General features: G+C 35.7%; 1 protein-coding gene across 1 annotated transcript in view; it reads left to right on the top strand.

Moving 5' to 3' along the window:
- Positions 1–20,592, top strand: part of SRD5A2 (steroid 5 alpha-reductase 2) — a 74,955-nt gene that overhangs the window by 38,070 nt on the left and 16,293 nt on the right. The window contains exons 2-3 of the mRNA XM_074209665.1: positions 12,666–12,829; positions 15,683–15,784. Coding sequence (XP_074065766.1) covers positions 12,666–12,829; positions 15,683–15,784 — 266 coding nt within the window. The remainder of the gene's footprint in view (positions 1–12,665; positions 12,830–15,682; positions 15,785–20,592) is intronic.

Raw genomic sequence — 20,592 nt, 5'->3', positions numbered from 1 at the left:
ATGAATTGAACATGAGAGATATTTAATGAATTTATTTTGAATGAGCTGACAAATGAATGGTGTGAAAATGCAGTTATTCTCTTGAAGAAAAAGGCATTGTGGTATAAAGGATAGATGACTGACCTTCAAGTCCAGAACACTTGGATCGAAGTCTTAGCAATGACATACACCGTCTGTATAAGCCTGCAACAGTCACTTAATTTATACTCCAGGCATCTCTGGAAGACATTGTGTTACTAATTGATCTGCATTGGATATAGTTTTCTCAATGGGAGTTCCCAATAATTTTGACAAATGACTGGTGTTTTTATTTGTTTTGTTGTACTATGCATATTTGTTAACTAGTGTGAGAAGTATGTACATATAAGTTGTCTAAATGCATATACTTTGTTTGTGAATGGTATGAATAGCTTTTTCCTTCCCTTTCTCTCCCACTTAATAGTATTTTATTCCATTTATGTGTAAATATAGTTTCAACATTCACTTCTATAAGATTTTGAGTTCCAAATTTTTCTCCCTCCTTCACTAGCTTCCTTCCTCCCCATGACAACAAGCAATCTGATAGATGCTATATACATATAATCATATTAATAATTTTTCCACATTAGTATGTTGTGGAGGAAGAATGAAAAGAAAAGAGAAAACCACAAGAAAGGAAAAAAACAAAAAATGAGAAAAAAAAGTGAAAATACTATGCTACGATCTGCATTCAGAATCCATCAATTCTTTCTCTGGATGTGGATGGCATTCTTTTAGAATTGTCTTGGATTATTGGATTGCTGAGAAAAATTAAGTCTGCTCATTTCACTTAGTATGAGTTCCATGTTTTTCTGATATCTGCCTGCTCATCATTTTTTTAGCATAAAGTATTCCCTTACATTCAGATATCAGAACTTGTTCAACCATTCCCCAATGTTTAATTGAGGACATCCCCTCAATTTGCAATTCTTTGACACCACAAAAAAAAGTTGCTATACATGTTTTTGTACATGTGGGTTTTTCCCCCTTTTTTGTAATCTCTTTAGGATATAGACCTTGTCATGGTAATACTGGATCAAAGAATATGTACAGTTTTATTGCTCTTTGAGCATAGTTTCAAGTGACTCTCCAAAATGGATGGATCAATTCACAGCAGTGCATTAGTGTCCCAGTTTTTTTCACATGCTCTCCAGCATTGATCATTTTTCTTTTTTTTTTGTCATTTTAGCCAATCTGAGATGTGTAAGGGTTGTTTTAATCTGCATTTCCTCTAATCAAGAGATTTAAACCATTTCCCCCCATATATCTATGGATTGCTTTGATTTCTTCATCTGAAAACTACCTGTTCATATATTTGATAATTTATTAATTGGGGAATGATTTGTATTCTTATAAATTCGACTATATATTTCAGAAACACTGGCTGTAAAATTGTTTCCCAGTTTTCTGGGATTTGATTGTATTGGTTTTGTTTGTGCAAATCCTTTTTTTTTTTTAAAATCAAAATTATCCATTTTGTATTTCATACTGTTTTTCTCTTGATTAGTCATAAGTTCTTCCCTTTTCCATAGAACTGACAAGTAAACTATTCCTTGCTTTCCTATTTTGATTATGCTATGATCCTTTATGTCTAAATCATCGACTCATTTTGATCTTATCTTGGTATAGGGTGTGAGATGTTGGTCTTTGCCTAGATTTTGCTATACTGTTTTCCAGTTTTCCCAGCAGATTTTGTCTAATAGTGAATCTAAAGGCTAGAGACTTTGGATTTATCTAACAGTAGATTACCATGCTACTGTTTCTTTCACACCTAATTTTCCCACTAAATCCACCACTCTATTTCTTAGCTGGTAGCAAACAATTTTGGTGAATTCCCTTTTATTATATATTGTTTTAGTTCAGGTGCAGTTCCCTATAAAATTGATCCAGGCCAAAAATTGTGTAGAATTAGAATAAAAATTGGAAAACAAATTTCCTTCACATGTGCAAAAGGGTCTAAGTTATGACCATGTGAGAGTGACCCAAGCTATAGTAGCCAAAAAGATGACCCTTGAAATGAAAGCAGAAAAGCTATAGAGATTATATGGAAATAAGAAGGTGAATGTTATTTCAATAATAGAGAAAAACTGGAATAGAAGCCTTTATTATGAACCATAACAAAATAAATATATATTAATACATATTTATATAATTTAAATATATAATTATCTAAAAATAATTAAAAGAAGAAGTAACTGACAAGTGAGTGTAGTGTAGCATCTCCTGTGGGCTACCTTCTCAACTCATTAATCATAAGTTTGCAGGTTGGTTCCATGGCAGGTAGTTTCTAACAGGTTCAGGTACTCTATGGGACTCCAATTTATAATATGCTGCCATTTAAATGATAATTTACAAGTCCCAACTAGTGTGCTTATCTATAAGTCATCCAGTAGACAAATTAGCTCAAAAGAAAGGCATTTACTAATATGGCATAATAAAAACAGTATTTACAAACATTCTCCCCATAAACAAGGGGCAAACTTCCATATATATATATATATATATACAAATTTGGAATTATAAATTAGGGAATATCTTTGACCAAGAAAACTCTGGTACTGCAGGGTCCTCTTTTCATGGTGGTCCCATAATGCTCTTTGGGTGTAATCTGTCTGCTGTAAAGATCACTCACTGACACTCCCCAGGTTTGTTCTTCAATGCAACTTAACTCCTTCTTTGATGATTCTCTGTGGCAATGGATCACACTCCTGAAAGTTAATTCTACTATTTCTTAATCTAGAGCTGGCAAATTAGTTCAAAAAAATTAACAACCATTAATAGGCATGGTTTTACTGTGCCAACCGACAGCAAACTAGCTTTCAAATTCCACCAGGGAAACTTCTTCACATCAAAGGATAATAGGAAATAGATGAGTCTTCACACTTTATTTTGCACATTAATATCTCATTATTTTCTGTGATTTTATCAAATAGAATTGGTGAATTGGTGGGGAGGAATGAAACAGATGAATGCTTAAAAAATAAAACAAGTCATAAATACATTCACTTGCAAGAAAATTGAGCGGATGTTTCCAAATCCAAATGACGTGAACTGGTCCATTTCTTTATCATGTAGTAAGGTTATATATACGTCATACTTTCCCTTCTCCTGGCTTGCTTTTTCTGTGCATAGAGTGGAACAGAGGATGCTGCCAGAATATAAGATGAAGTAGGAGATGCTGGAAACAGAGTGGAACCTTAGAAGGAGAAAGTTCTATCCTTTTCTGTGTCCTTAAGCAAAGATGGAGAACCACATCTCTCTGGGATAATCTTGCTTCTGGGATAAGGCAGAGGGCAGTTTGAAACCCAGCTCTCTCATCATTCCTATCCTCTCTCTTTGCCTTAGTTTTTTTTTCCTACCCACAGGTTAAGGCTGCTTTCTGCTTTTTTGCCCAACACAGGAGATGTTTAGTAATAATAGAGATACTTTTCATTCATTTTGCTATGTATGGGTGAGTTACAATCTTTGTAGTCCTTGCTAAAACACCATCTGTAAATATAGAAAGAGTGATTACTCTTATTTTTTTTCATTTACTCTCTTAAGAGTGGAATTCTGGTCCAGATAATGGTTTCTTATTGATTAATATTTTGTTTCTTACAAAATGAATGAGAAAATGTGCCCACATCTTTTCTTGCAGTGCAATTCTGCAACAGAGGATTGCAGATTAAGAGGAGAAAAGGGTCCAGTTTACTCATTTTAATGATGAAAGTCTGGGGACTGGAAAATTTAAGTAACTTGGCACAGGACCTATAGGCAGTAATTAGGCTCTAGATTATCTAGCTCCAAATTTAACCTTCTGCTGTTCTGATGGTATCCTTGAGGTCCCTCAATGGTTCCTTTTTTGGTCTTCAAATCCCTCTTTGCCTGACACATAGTTCTTGCCTAATACATGTTGTTGATCAATCCATCCTGAGTAGAAACTTAGTAAACAGTAAATAGGTGTGCTAGACATGTAAGTATGCTCTATGGAACCACTTTTCAGGGTGAACAATTCAAGCAGATGTCTGAATAATTCAGGTTTCCTTCTCAATTTTCCCCTCCTTGAAATGCTCAGATAATGTAAACATATCTATATCCCTTGGATTTCTTTCATAGAAATAAATGCCTAAATTCTTCTCTTTATGTTATATGAATAGACACAGTATAGGAGCCAAGGTCTGTCAATGTTTTCCTTTATAAGGAGTTTATTACAGGCAGTTTTGAAATTGTATAAGATGTAAAGGGACTTTCTTGGCATCAAGTCTTGGGAATAATGTGTGAAGTTGCCCTTTGTTTGCTCTGACTCTCTTGTGTGTTATGAGAAACCAGTGAGAAATGATACTTCAAATTCTATGTTATCTGAATCAAGATTCACAATATTGCCAGATGGATCCCTGTTGTATCAGCATTCCCATGTCCAGAAATCTGAAAAATAATAGATCCAATACTAAGATAATATTTTTTGAGAATCATTAATTACAGACATTGTAAAGCTGAAAGGGGAAAAAACTGTCTCAGAATGATTATCTGTATTTTTATCAGTATTATTTCATTTTCTAAATTCCTTGAATCTTCTTTAGTCACTCAAATGTATGTAAAATGATGGTATGCAATGGCAAATCCTGAAGTTTCTCATTCTGTAAAAGGCCTTATATTTCTTCTAAGTAGTTTGAGTTGTACTCTGTTTCTGATAATACAAATGATGTAGTGAGGACTTACTGATTAACTCAAATGATCTTTCTTTTTCTCTAGGACTTGAGATACCTGAAAAACAGGAACAATCTAACAACCCCAAATTGGACAGCCTAGGAGATTTTAGGCATTTTAGTTTTCTTGCAAATTAACCGCAATTGTTTTCCTGATTGATCCATATCAATAAGGGCTGGACAGGCTTCACCAATCTGTCTTGTCAGATGGCAATGCTGCCATAAGACTAGGCTGAATTTCATGTGTAGCAGGTCAGTTGATTAAATTGGTGATGGCATGAAAGTGATTTCTTTAGACACACTAGGCTTTTAAGACTTATTTTTTTGTTATTTGGTTAAGCTGGCTGCCCTTGGGGGACATTCATGTTGAGTTTGGTTCATGTTGGAATCACTAGGTTCACTTTTTTTGCAAGGCAAATGGGGTTAAGTGGCTTGCCCAAGGCCACACAGCTAGACAATTAAGTGTCTGAGACCAGATTTGAACCCAGGTACTCCTGACTCCAAGGCCAGTGCTTTATCTACTATGCTACCTAGCTGCCCTAGGTTCACTTTTTTTCCTCAGAAATTTGGGTCTTTGAGGCATATCTATCTCACAACAAGTCAGAAGTTTAGCCAACTTTTTTTGATCATCAAAATACTTCTGTACTTCAGAAGATCCATGATTTTTGCCAAATGAACACTCCTGTAAACTTTGTAAAGAATGGAGTACTTATCCTAGTTCCTATTTGTCAGCAAAACTGACTACATTTCCCCTTCAGGTTCTCAGGGTTCCCCCTTCAGGGTGGGTGTGTTTTTCTCATGTATTTAACTTGAATTCCCATTGAGCTATGTTTATTCAATATCCACTCACATTTTTCTATTCCATATCATCTAATCAATATCAGCTAATATATCCCTATTATCTTTGGTACCATTGATAGTACCCTGAAATCATTTAATCAATTAACATTAACTAACTTTAACAAAGGGACTTTTACTGAGAAGAAATAGCAGAAGTTCAAATACACCTCCTGAATCTAGGATCATATTCTTCTCTATACTGCTTTGGTTCCTAGGGAGGGATGGATCAATATTAAGGCATTTGTTACAAAAATTTCACCCTACCAAGTTTATTTCCAAATGTGGTACAGTCCAATGAATGAATAGTTCCCTTACCTGTTGGACAGCATGTTGTTTTTGTCATTTTTATTCAGTGCTGGGTGGGATCCCACAGCTTACTTTTTGGGGCTGTTACATTTGAAAATTAAGATAAATGGAGAGATAATGATCTGAGCATGATCAATTTATTAGTTAGATTAGCAATAACCATTAAATTGGGCCAATAGTCTCTTTCAAATACCACAGACCCTGAAATATAACTCATTAGCCTCCATATAGCTTTGGGGAGAACAAAGAAATTAGTTGGGTAGGTAGAGCAAATAATGCATTTGGCTATAGGACTGTGGGATTGAGGGTATTATATATCCATGTGAAGCTAATAAGCACCCCTCTATGTCATAAAAGAATGTGTGATTGAGATAGCAGATTCCCTGATTTTGAGGAGGGAGATAACACACTTCAATTGTATAAGGGCACTAAAAGACAGCAATGTATCTCCTAGAGCTAACTTCAGGACCTGAAGATAACACCAGATGTCTTGCTATTTTACTAGTTGCTGAAGGTATGGTAGATAACAATTTCTCCCATTAATTACAACTTTAAACCAACTTCAGAGGGAATCCAAACTCTTATACCTAAGAAATATTCATTGTATGGGTCTATCTGCAAGGTTAGAGTGGTCCAAGGCTACATTTCTGTGTAGGTCCTTGTTTTTATGGATTTCTATCTCTGGAATTCTGATCTGTTGACCTTTTGAAACTTACAAGATCATTTTTTTCTCCAATGCTCCATAGCCTAAGAACAAAAAGGAACTTATAATAGGACCAGATGTGACATATAAAGACATGTTTTAGATGGGGAGTTTCCCCATCTAAAGATTTAAAGCATTTTGTGTTCCTGATTTTTGAACACAGGTAGGAAACAGAGGGCAAGTCATAGTGGTATTTTGTAATCAAATTAGTTTCTGACTTGACAACCAGTCAAAAACCCTCTTTGACACACAGAAGACAATTAAGAAATAGTCACAGAATACTCTGAAATGGAGAGCAGACCTTCCACTATTCTTATCTTGAAGAAGGCTCACCAAACATGTAGATGCTCCCCTATTGGGACCTCATTGGCTTGGTTTCCCCATTTCATTCCTCTCAAGCTTGCAAATAGACTTTACTTTAGTTAATAGTTTCAGAGGTTGTGTTACATAAAGCTAGTCATCATATGGTATTGAACTTTCTGAGGAGCAGTTTTTGCTGCAATAAGCCAAGTTGGTTCTTGGAGGAATTCCTGAAGGTGAGATTACCTTCAAGTATAATACAAACTCTGGAAGGATTTCCAACTCAGAAAGGCTTTGAGCATGGTTCAGCATCAGAGTAACAAAGATATTTTGATATACAGATGAATCTTATTATTTTGTACATATCCTTATATTTATTTTGAACATATTTAGTAAATATGGGCAGCTAGGTGGCACAGTGGATAGAGCACAGGAGGACAGGAGTGTGAATCTGGTCTCAAACATTTAGCTCTTACTAGCTGTGTGACCTTAGGCAAGTCACTTAACCCTTATTGCCTTGCATCCAGTGTCATCTCAAGTCATCCTGATTCATATCTCTGGCCACTGGACCCAGATGGCTCTGGAAGAGAAAATGAACCTGGTGACTTAGCTCAGTACCCACTCACTCAAATCCAAATCAGTATCACCTCCCTGATGTTGTAGTCTTCTTTGAATATGAAAGACAAACATTAATTAGTATATATTTTCTTTTTATTATTTGGTATCTATTTTGAGTGTATCAAATAGGTACATCCTGTCTCCTCCAGAGGAATGTAAACTCCTTATGGGCAGGATCTATTTTTTGGTCTACATTTCCCCCAGTGCCTCCATAGCATAAATAGCTACTTAATAAATTCTTACTAATTGATTAATGATCTCATTGAAACACTTGTTTCCTCTAATTGTGAGGAATACTACATATCCACATATCAAAAAGAAAAATGGCAACTCTGGAGTCAGAGAAGTGATGACAAATAATGCCCTCCTTATTTATTGCGTGCATGACCATAGGCAAGTTACTTAAACTTTCTGGGCCCTCATTTCCCTATCTGTAAAATGAGGGGATTGGATGAAATGGCCCCTTTCAACTCTAGGTCTGTGATCCTTCGGCTATCTCAAACTGTTTGACTCATGTTCATGGCCTCCTGTTGGCCCTGCATAGTAGGTCTGTACTACAATGGAATCTGTTCTCTCACTAGGTGCCCTTTCTTTCCTGTGACACATTTTTCTATGATTTCCACTAAGCAGTTTCCTCCCACCCACATCTTTGTGAGTAGTATTTTGTAGTTAACTTGTGCCTCCCCATCTGCCTATCTATTGCTTTTTTGGGTGACCTGTAACTTTAATTGCAATAGAATCTGAAATAAGCTAGAAGACATAAAAGCTCAGTTTTCAACAAAAATAAAGAAACAGGAATGAACACACTGATACACACACATATCCACTGACATACATCTATATCTGTAACTATATGCAGCTGGGCAATACTCCTCTCTCTCCAAATTTCCCTCATTTTATAGCTCTGTTTAAAGCTTCAGCTCAGCTGATGACCCTGACCACAAACTCCATCCGAGGCTGCCTATCCCCACCAAGAAGACATGTTTTGGGGGGAAGAGCCCTGGACTTGGTTTCAGAAAACATAGGTTTGAATCCTGGCTCAAAAAACCTCCAGACCCTAATTGAGTACCTTTCAACAAGTCACTTCAAAAAAATGATGGTTGGCATTGATTTATAATGGCATCTAGGTGGTCCAGAGGATCAGAACAATGGACTAGGAGTCAGAAAGACCAAAAAGGCCAGAATACAAATTTGACCTCAGATGCTTACTGGCTGTTATCCTAGGCAAATTACTTCACCCCTTCCTGCCTAAAACTGAAGAAAAATGGCAAGCCATTTCAATCTTATTGCCATGGACAGTTGGTCCAAAGGGTTACAAAGAATCAGAAATGACTAAATAAAAAAAAAACTTAGAAAAATTAAGCAACTTTCCTAGTGCCTCACATTTAATGAATAAATGAGGTGCAATTTGAACCCAGTACGTGGTGACTTAAGTCCAGTATTCTCCCTGCTTTGTCATTTTGATTCTTTCCTTACCTTTCTGGGCCTCATTTTTCCTTATGAAATGAAGAACTTGAACTATGTGAATTCTTAGCTGTTTTCCAGTCTTAACATCTTTATTTTGATGATACTCTATCATGCTTTGTACTTTTTGGAGTATCAGCAGATCATAGTCCCCAAACTTTCCAGTACATTGTAAGCTCCTTGAGGGCAGGATCTGTTTCTTATTTTATCTGTATATCCCCTTGTGCATAACAAATGCTTTTTGTACATGTAAACATATACCTGAATATGTATGATGGCTCTTGTTCCTAATTTATTATTTATTTTTTATTTTTTGCAAGGCAATGGGGTTAAGTGATTTGCCCCAGATCACACAGCTAGGTAATTATTAAGTGTTTGAAATTGGATTTGAGGGATGCTAGGTGGTGCAGTGGATAAAGCTCCGGCCTTGGAGTCAGGAGTACCTGGGTTCAAATCCAGTCTCAGACACTTAATAATTACCTAGCTGTGTGTCCTTGGGCAAGCCACTTAACCCCATTTGCCTTTCAAAAAACTAAAAAAAAAAAAAGAAATTGCATTTGAACTCAGGTCTTCCTGACTCCAGGGCCAGTTCTCTATCCACTGCACCACAAAGCTGCCCCCACCCCAATTCATTATTTAAAAAAAACCAAACCAAACTTTTTGCCTTTGGAATTAATTTTGTGGCTATACATACTACCAGAAGACTAAAGCTTCTTAACATAAAATCTGAATGAGTCCTCCAACTAACTTAAATGAGTCAAAATGATCTTTATACAATCCAGGGATTTTTTTTTCTGCTCTATCATAAAGAAATAATGATGAAATTTACTTCCCTAGTCACTTGTTTCTGTTCTCCCAGATTCTTTCCTTCAGCTGCCATAGCAACTTGTTTAGCAAGTTGTTTTGCTGATATCTTCTATTCCCCTGGGCAGCCTTTGGAATAGGATCTGGGACAGATCATTGCCAGGGCAAGATAATTGGTGTGGGTTAAACCCTTGTTTGTTCTGGTTTAACCCATAGAAATTCTGAAGATCTGTCTCTTTTTCCTCCATTCTCCAGATTACTCACAGTTTCCAGAATAGGGCTATTTCTCTCCTCAGAATTCTAGGGGGTTCCCCTTAGAAGTTGGAGATAACATTCTAGTGTTATCAGATGCTAGCAGTATGTTTCTCTAAAGGTTATCAGAGTGGACTATCAGTTTAGTCAGATAACCTTAAAGTAGTTTTTAGAAAGGGGTATTTGATAAGATAGGGGCCAGTAGATAGAGCACTAGACTTGGAATCAGGAAGACTCATCTTTATGAGCTCTAAGCAAACCTCAGACATAATCCATCTCTATTAGCTGATCCTAGGCAATCAGTTTCCTCATCTGTAAAATGAGCTGGAGTAGGAAATGGCAAACTACTCTAGTATCTTTGCTAAGAAACACTACCACACCCTTCCAAAGAAAACTCCAAAATCAGAAATGACTCAACAACAACAAAAGTTTACTAACAACTAACAAGAGCTGGTGTAAAACAAGGTTGGCAAACTTGGATCCATGAGTCCGATTTAGCTCATTACCTATTTTTGTAAGAATTGTTAAGTCAGTCTTATTTTGAGGGACATTAAAAAACAGGTAATGGATTGGATTTGGCCTTTGGTCTGTAGATTGCAAGCCCTTGATAGAAAACATTCTCCCAAAAGTCTATGATACACTCTCCCACAAATCCATAGAGTTTAGTAGAAAGTGGGCTTGTACTTAAGAGATCACAAAGTAACACAGTTCCTGGTCACTTTAAGACCTTTACTCACATTTGTGGAGTATTTAAGAAGTTCCCCTTCAGCATGGCAAATGTATCCAGTTTGTTCTTGGCTCCTGAGGAAATACATTGCTTCTAGCTACTATCTCAGGAGGATGGTGGAGGAGATTAATAAGAAAACAGAAATTTCAACACCCTCTGGACCTTTCAAAACTTGCAAGGTTTTCCTCTGGCAGAAGAATATCCATGCTAATGCTGGAAAAGAACTCTCCTCTTTTCGCCAAGGAAGTTCTCAAGGATCTCCAAGTGATCAGGAGTTGACTGAAACATTTTTCCTCCTGCTTATTTTGAAGTACTTGCTAGACCACTCTGATTCTTATCAACTTTATGATTTTATGTAGGACCCAGAAAGTGTAAGAACAATCTCTCAGTCAATTAGAACAGATTTTCTGTCTGAGAAAATTTCATCATTGGTCTTCAGAGACTTTCCCTACTTATTACTGAGTCTAAATTTGGGATTGAAATAATTTCAAGAAACTGTATTGCCTCATCACATACTTTATCTCAGAAAGATACTTCGTAAGCTCTATAAAACACTGCATAAATAGGAAGTTTCTGTTATTTTTTTACATTTTATAAGAAATGTTATTTATTTTGTTTTTTTTATCATTTTTTTGGTCTTAATTTATATCAGTTTCATTTCTGATACACTTCTTCCTCCAAAGGAGCCCTCTCTAATAGCAAAGAATAAAAAAAGGAAGATTATTGAAAATGTTTAGCAAAACTAATCAATGCATCATCCAGTCTATGGTGTGTTTCACATCCATATGGTGTGTTTCCATCTTTCTGGGGAAGGAACATTCTTTTATCTCTTCTCTGGAGCTAAACTTGGTCATCATAATGCTTGAATTTCTATTTTTGTTGTTTTTGTTCTTTTGATTTGTGTTATTGAAATCATTGTGTTAAATGTTTTCCTGGTCATTTAGTTCACTTTGTATCAGTTCATGCAAGGATTTACAGGCTTCTATATTCATTCATACTCATTTGTTATTGTACAGTAATAATATTCTATTATGTTCATATACTATCATTTGTTTAGCTATTCCCTCAATGGACAACTGTTTATTTCCAGTTCTTTGTTATCATAAACAGTACTGTTAGAGGATATTTTGATAGACAAAGGATCTTTCTTTTAACTTTTGAATTCTTTGGAATTTATGCTTGGCCATGGGATCTCTGGATCAAAAGATATACATTTTGTGGTCATTTTTTTAGAATACTCCCCATTTTTTCCCCAGAAGATTGGACTTATTCATAGCTTTCCTGCAGGGTACTAATGTGCCTGTCTAGGAAAGACTCTTTATAAGAGGGACAATGATATAATCCAGTTATATTCTATAAATATTTAAAAATGCCTATTATATGTAATACATTGTGCTAGTCTCTGGAGAAGATACAAAGATAATCTAGAAGACTCATATACAGATCTTCATACTATAAATTACAATATAATAAATGCATGAGGATCATAAAATGTTGAAAGAGCAGATCATGTTAGCCAACATTTATATAGCACTTTAGGGCTTGAAAGAGGCATCTAGATAGTATAGTGGATATAGTGCTTGGCCTAGAGTCAGGAAGACCTGAGTTCAAATATAGCTTCCTACACTTACCAGTTGTGTGATGCTAGCAAATCACTTAACTTTGCCTCAGTTTCCTCATCTGCAATATGAGCTGGAGAAGGAAATGGCAAACCACTCCAATATCTTTGCCAAGAAAACCACAAATAGGGTCAGGAAGAGTCAGACTCAACAAAAACAACAAATAAAGCTTGAAAACATTTTCAAATACTATCTCATTTGTTGGACAGATTACTTCTGCATCAGGGAAGGTTTTATATAGAAAGTGGAATTTGAAATGTCTGGTTGCTTTGACTTCTTTTGTAATTGTTTTTACAACTTGTCTTTCTTTTTTTTTTAATTTTCCCTAGGACATTCATTTATTCCCTCCTCATCAGAGGAAGGCCCTTTCCACTAGTATTAATTTTTCCTAGCCTTATCTTCTGTACCCTGAATGGTTTACTTCAAGGACACTATTTAATTTACTGTGCTGAATACCCTGATGAATGGTTCACTGACGTCCGATTTACTTCAGGTAATTACCTTTCCTCCAGTTCCCTTTTGCAATTCATTTTTTGTTACTTATTTCTTTCTGCTCATGGTCACTGTGCACCAATAATCCACCATCTTCAGGGTGCCTTTGCTTTTTAATTCTTCAAAGATGATGATTATCCATAACTTGCAGCCAAAAACCTTCAGAAGAATTGGGCTGTTAAAAAGATGATCCTTTGTTGTTGTGGGAGAAGCTGGAAGTTAGAGAATTTTGCCATTTCCCAAAGTCAATCCAATTGTTCTCCTTTTTCTGTTCAACTATGAACTCAAGCTATACCTCATTTGTGCTGTCTGTTCAAACTATCTATATATCCATCCATCTATTTGTCTAGATTCATAGTCGCCTCAAATGGGCAGGTACCTATCTATAGATATAGATAGATATTGGTATTTATCTACATAATAGATATCTAAATTTATATTGTAGATATAGTTATCTATATATTTTATTTTAGTAATCAAATCTCTAGAGATAAAGCTTTATAACCATAGATGTATAAGGACAAAGCTATAGAGATATAGCTTCTATATATTATGCGATATAATATACACACATACATATGTATATTCACATATGGATGTGAATATGTGTATATATTTGCATATATATCTATATCTATCTATCTATCTATCTATCTATATATATATATCTATATATCTATATATATATGTATATATGTAGCAAGTATTCTGAGCCTTACTTTCTGTCAACTGTGATTAACTAATATCTTTTGAATGTACCTCTAGGCAGCCAGTCACAAAGGCCTTTCTTCCTTACTTAATAAACGTAGATTGGAACCAGTTACAAAATACTTATTCCAAAGTCTTGTTTGCCAATGTAATTCTATTACATGTCATCATGTATATCCAGAAGTAGGTGCCTCAGTCTCCCCTACATGAAGAACTGCATTAACCTCAGCAAATTCATAAGAACTGGATTCATTGTCAATGTTCTTTCCTCTTTGTTTTTTTGTTTTTATGCTCCCTTCCTCCTCCCTTCCTCCTTCCCTTCCCTCCCTCCCTCCCTCCCTCCCTCCTTCCTTCCTTCCTTCCTTCCTTCCTTCCTTCCTTCCTTCCTTCCTTCCTTCCTCCCTTCCTTCCTCCCTTCCTTCCTTTTCGACATCCTGGAAACCTTGACAACAACCAAGCCAGTGGCATACTTCAGTTTCTGCCAAAGTTTTGTGGGATGATTGAATGTGCTAAGAGAGAGGGCACAGATTGTTCATGTCTGATAGACTTACAGTGGTAGAGAAGAATTTGACCTTAGGCACAGAAATGGCTCAGAACCAGAATCACAGCACTGTAATTTGGACCTGGAAATGACTTTTGAGAGAGTTTTGTCCAAACCCTTCATTTCATATATAAATATCATGAAGAATCATCGAGTTTTATATATATATATATATATATATATATATATATATATATATATATATATATATATATATTTATATGTATATATATATATTTATATTTATATTTATAAATGTGAAAATTGAGGCTCAGAGTGGCTGAGTAAATTGCCCAAGTCATACAGGTAGGATTTGAACTCAAATATCCTAACATTACTTGTGGCAAAGATAGAAAGAGAACTGGAAAGGAATGCAGACATTTCCTTTCTTTCTGAATTCTCTTCCCATCCTCCTAGTTGCTGACATGCAATGGAGCACCTGTGTTGTGGGTGTATGTATAGCCTGTTGCTTTTGTTAAATTGTCTTTTCTTACAGTCTGATGAAGCTTTTCCTTGTATTCAGCAGAATGAAGGTTATTGGGAGAGGTGAAGTTGAAGATGTTTGTGGTTTGCAGTGTTGGCTTAAAGAGATCTACCCCCTACTTTGGTGTTACCCTTACTAACCTGCTTCCCCCAATCCCCCCCATATTTTTAGCTTTCTTTGGAATAGCTGATGCTTAGCAGAGGATATTGTAATATGGGTTTCTTTGTTTTGGTTTTTGATTCATTCATGACTTCATTGTCGTAAGGGACTCACAATGCAGAAACTTCCTTCACCAAAGGAAATCATTTCCTTTGCAGTTTATAATCTTAGAAAGTCACTTAGACTACTAAAAAATTAAGTGACTTGCTGAATGTCACAAAACCAATAGCAAGAGAAGCAGGATTTGAATTCAGGTCTTTCTGATTTTAAGGCTGACTTTCTATTCACAATACCATATTTCTTCTTGACGTGAAATTTCTTGGGAATGAATGGGAAGTCAGAGAAAATATTGGAATAAATAGCGGAAATTGAAGTATCTTTTGTTTTGACAAATTGTCCCTTATAATAAATCTTTTCAGATGTGCAAACTTGCATATTTAATATCTATAAGTAAAAATATTAGGGAACAAAGGTAGCATTTAGAAGTGATGGTCTTCTTTTCAGGAAACCTGGGATGGAATCTAGCCCCAGACCTTTTCCTTGCTTTATAAACTTGGACAGCTCACTTAAGGATTTCTGTCTGTCAGCTTCCTTATCCATAGTCTGGAGCTAATTATGCTTTCCTTACTCATTCACAAAATTAGGCTGGAGACTCAAATGAGATAAATTGCATAAGGTGTTTTGCTTTCTCTAAAGTGGGACATAATGATCATAAATAAATAAACCCCAGGTCTTTTAAAGGCCGGGATTAACTAACTGATGTTTTATTCAATCACACTGTTACAACATCTCAAAAGATGGGACTTGGGCCACAAACCCTGATTTGCCATACCCTGGGGTTGGTTCTGGCCATGGATACTAACTGGAAATTTGCTATTTTGTTGTAATTGTTTAACTAATGTACTCATCTGAAGATCAGAACAGTTTGAAATTTCTATCTATTATTTAATTTCTTTTTCTAGGTATCCTTTTATTTTTTCTTGGAATGGCAATTAATATTCACAGTGACTATTTACTACGCCAGCTCAGAAAGCCTGGAGAACTCTCCTATAAGATTCCACAAGGTAAAAATGATTATTTATTTCCTGGCCTTATTCCTGAGGTTTTTGAGAAATACATATCAATTAATTAATTAGTTAGTTAATTCATTATCATCCAGTCAGACATTCAATAAATATCTCTTAAGTGTCTGCCATGGACAATGGTAGTACTTGGTGTTGGAGCAGTTAGAAAGGTAAAGAAGGCATAGGTCTCTTTCATCAAGTAACTCACATTCATAGTTGTGATTGGATTAAAGGCATTGCAAATTAAAATATGAAATGGACCTTAAGAGCAGTTCAAAGGACTGTGAATGAGCTCAGATGATCAAGGATTCATTTCTAGGTGAGGGAATTGAGAAAGTTTTTCTGAAGAAGGAAATTCTTGAGCTACTCTTCTACTCTTCCAAAGAGTAGTTTCAGCAAGTGGAGATGGGCTGGGACAAGTCCAGGCAATTTAGGAATCAGAATGAGCAAAGACAGGGAAGCAAAAAATTGGGGCATGTTTTGAATATATGGTGAGTAAGGCAGTTTGGCCTGAGTATGGAAGGCATGAGAGAAGCATATGGAGTCAGTCTAGAAAAGCTGTCCAGAACCAGGTCTCATTCAGATTTTTTTGTTGTCTCATGCAAGGGGAATATCAGCTCTTCATACCTTTTTTCATGCCTTTTTTACATATCACATTCTCCATTCCCAGTGAGTCCAGTTTTCTAGGGTGGAGAACTGACCCTGGTTGTAGTTTGACTTGAAAAACCTTAATTTTTTTTTTTTATTTTTTGACAACTTAGACATCATGATATAATAGCAAGAGAACCAGATTTCAAGTCAGGGAACCCTGGGAGGCATCAGGTGGGGCAGTAGATAGCAAACTGAATTTGAAGTCAGGAAGACTCATCTTCATGACTGATCTCAGACTCTGTGTGACCCTGGACAAGACTTAATCCTGTTTGCCTTAGTTTCCTCATCTGTAAAATGAAGTGGAGAAGGAAATGGAAAACCATTCCAGCATCCCTGTCAAGAAAATACTAAATGGGTTCACAAAGAGTCATACATGACTAAAAAATGATGGAACAACAAAGTCACTTACCTCTCTGAGCCTCAGTTTTCTTATTTGTAAAATGGAGATAACATCACCTTCATCATTAGGCTGTTATAAGAAGGGAATGAGATATTGCATGTTCTTTAGAATAATTAAGCAGGAGGCATGTATATGGTGACTACAATGTATTAGGAGCTAGGAATATAAAGACAAAAAATAAATCAATCCTTGCTTGCTCTGAGGAGCTTATGTTATTGGGGGAAGACAGTATAGACATAGATAAGGAGAGGAACTAGACCCAGGATTTCACTGGTAAAGGTAAATCTTAGGTGAGGAAATTCCCTCTAATAATGCAGGTTGGCATCTTTTCTGCTTCTTAAAGTTTTAGCTATTATAAGGTCATTAAGAGGATTTTAATCAGGGTAATATGGCCAACATGTGACAAAAACTGACCCTGAATCCACATCTTCCCAATTCTAAGACCAGTTTCTCTAACCACTAAACCATATCATCTCTCATATTAGTTATTATGATTATATTCAGAGATCCCATTGCATGTTTAAATGAAATTGTAGGAAGAGAGAATCCAAGTGATTACAATACCCTCTTAATTTTCTCCATTTTCCCCTTCTCCTTCAACTCACTCTCTTATTTCATCAAATCCAATAGATTCTCCTATAACTGGAAGCCCATTACTTTTTATATTCTCACTTTTACTTACTTTTATATTCTTACTTATTTTCTATTTATTTGTATACCTGTTTCCCATGACATTTAATCTCCTTGAGGGCAGGTTTTACTCATCTTTGTCTAGCATGGTGACTGGTATATATTAGATATTTAATAAATATTTGTTGAATAAATGAATTGATTAAGTAATGTATACGAACTGTAAAGAATACCTTAGAAAGGAATGACCTTGGATTCTCATTCCTGTAAAGATAAGAATCTCAAGGAAAATAATGAAGAAAGGAGGGTAAAAAGATCTCAACTTATATTAAAAATAGTAATGATCAAAACTATTTGGTATCAGTTAAAACAGAAAAGTAGAATAATGTTAACAGATTAAGGAAGAATTAGAAGTAATCAAACTCAAAACTCAAAGTTTGATAAACTCACTAATATAAATTAGGTGAGAAAGCTGTCCTGTTTGTTAAGAATTCCTGAGAAAACTGAAAATCAGTTTGTCAGAATTTATGTTTAGAACAGCATTTTATACCATATATACTACAATAAACTAAAACTGGTTAAACCTGAATATTAAAAGTCACAAATTAAAAAAAAATATAGAAGGAAACAAGATTAAGCTCATTTCACAGCTATGATTAAAGGGGGAATTCTTACTCAGAGTAGAGATAATTTTCAAAGATAATATAGGAAATTTCTATCACATGAAATTAAAAAGCTTTCCCCCCCCCACTGTGTACAAAATCAATGGAAGACTTTTTCTGAGGAAAAATATCTTACTTTCAAATATCTGTGATAAGACTCTAATATCCAAGATACATAGAGAACAAATAGGAGCACTCAAGATCCAAAGTCATTCCCCAATTTGTAAATGGTCAAAGGATTTAAACAAAATGATTCTCAAAAGAAAAATGGCAGACTGTTAATGACTGTATGAAAGATTGTTCCAAATTACTCATTAGAAGATATTCAAACCAAAACAAATCTAAGATTTTTACCTCACTCCCAGAATATTGGCAAAAATGACAAAAGGTGAGATTAATCAATATTGTAGAAGATAGATACTAACATAATATTGGTGGAGTTGGGTATCAGTCTAATGATTCTAGAAGGCAATTTGGAATTGTGCCAAGAAATGTCACTAAAATATCCTTATACTTACATACATACATATACACACATATAAACACACACATATATAGATAGATAGATAGATAGATAGATAGATAGATAGATAGATAGATATCATAAAGACCAAAGATGGGGAAAGGTCCCATATACACCATTTATAACAGCAGGAACATACATCCTTTCCCCAGAACAGTGATTTCTCCCAGTGAGGTAACTCTGGGGTAACTCAAGATAGATTGACCTAGTTTTAGAAAGTTATTAGAGAACAGTTCTGGAGTTAGGAGGACCAATCTGGCCACAGGAGAACAAAAAATGCCTTGTTTACCAAGAAATAACTAAAAAATAATGATACATGAATGTAATAGAACATCACTGTATTATAAAAAAGAATGAAGAGACAATGAAGAAGTCAGAGAAACTGTATGAGCAGCATGGGCAACTAGACTGCACAGAAGATAGAGTGCTGTCTCTGGAGTCACAAAGACATGAGTTTGAATTCTGTTTCAGACACATACCAGCTTTGTGATCCTGGGTAATTCACTTAAACCTCAATTTTCTCCTCTGTAAAATTAAGATGATAGAAGCATCTATCTCACAGGGCTGTTTTGAGGATCATATGTTATTATTATTATTGTAAAGTACTTAGCATAGGGCCTGGCAGAGAGTCAGCACTATATAGCTATTAGCTCTTGGTTGGTTGGTTGGTTGTTGTCCTTCTTTATTGAAGAAGACCAAAATGACATCACTATATTTGAGACTAAGTGTAGTGTGTCCAAATGTGGCTGATCAGACCAATATGAACTCGGAATTCTCTACCACAGGTTGGGCACAAATAGCCCATGTGAACACCTGGGATGGATACTGTAAACTTACAGATGTCACATTTCCTTTGAACTTCTTCAATTCTGCCTTCCTCATTAAGTGCAGTATCTTCACTGATGAGGGCACACCATGCTAGGTGGTCCTGTGCAATCAATTCTAAAGTTCTTCAATGAGACCTTCAGAATGTCTCGATAGCACTTCTGATCCCCTTGTGAGCACTTGTCCTATGTGAGATCTCTATACAATAGCTTTTTGGGCAATCATAAGTCTGGTACTCCAACAATATGTTCAGTCCATTGTTGTTGTATTCTCTGTAGTAATATTGGAATGCTAGGCAATTTACCTTGAGAAAGGATCTCAGTGTCTGGTATCTTCTCTTGCCAGGTGATCTTCAAAATCTTCCTAAGATCATTTAAATGAAAGTGATTAAGTTTCCTGACATGGCTCCAAGTTTCACAGGCATATAGCAATGAGGTCAGTGCAATGGTTCTGTAGACCTTTAGTTTGGTAGTCAGTATAATACCTCTTCTCTCCCACACTTTCTTTTGGAGTCTTCTAAATATTGAGCTAGCTCTAGCAATGAGAGTGTCAACCTCATTGTCAATGTGTACCTCCTTGGAAAGGGCACTGCCAAAGTAAGTGAACTTGTCCACAGTACTCAAAATTTCTCCATTTATTGTAATCAATGTTTCCACATATGGATGGTATGGTGCTGACTGATGGAACACCTGTGTTTTCTTGGTGTTTATTTTTAGACCAAAATTAGCAGAATCAATCCATATTTTGCAGCATCTTAGCTTCAAAGGCTGCGTTGGGTGCACTGTCATATGAAAACAGAAGACCATGCACCAGCACTCTCTTCATTTTGGTCTTGGCTTAAAGCCTTTTCAAGTTGAAGAATTTGCCATCAGTGTGGTAGCTGACCTTGAGGCCATGTTCATTTGCAGTGAAGGCATAAAACTTCATGCTAAAAAGTATGGGAGCAAGGACACATCCTAGTTTTACTCCACTGGTGACTGGGAAATCTTGAGAGCATTGTTCATTATCCAGAATCTGGCATGCATATGATGAAATTGAAGTACAGTACTGATGAACTTCTCTGGGCAACCAAATTTTCACATAATTTTCCATAAACCTTCATGACTGATGTATCAAA

The sequence above is a fragment of the Macrotis lagotis genome, chromosome 1 (assembly GCF_037893015.1).
Source record: "Macrotis lagotis isolate mMagLag1 chromosome 1, bilby.v1.9.chrom.fasta, whole genome shotgun sequence".
NCBI lineage: Eukaryota > Metazoa > Chordata > Mammalia > Peramelemorphia > Peramelidae > Macrotis > Macrotis lagotis.
The sequence above is the reverse complement of the archived record's forward strand: the minus strand, read 5'-3'. Positions and strand labels throughout refer to the sequence as shown.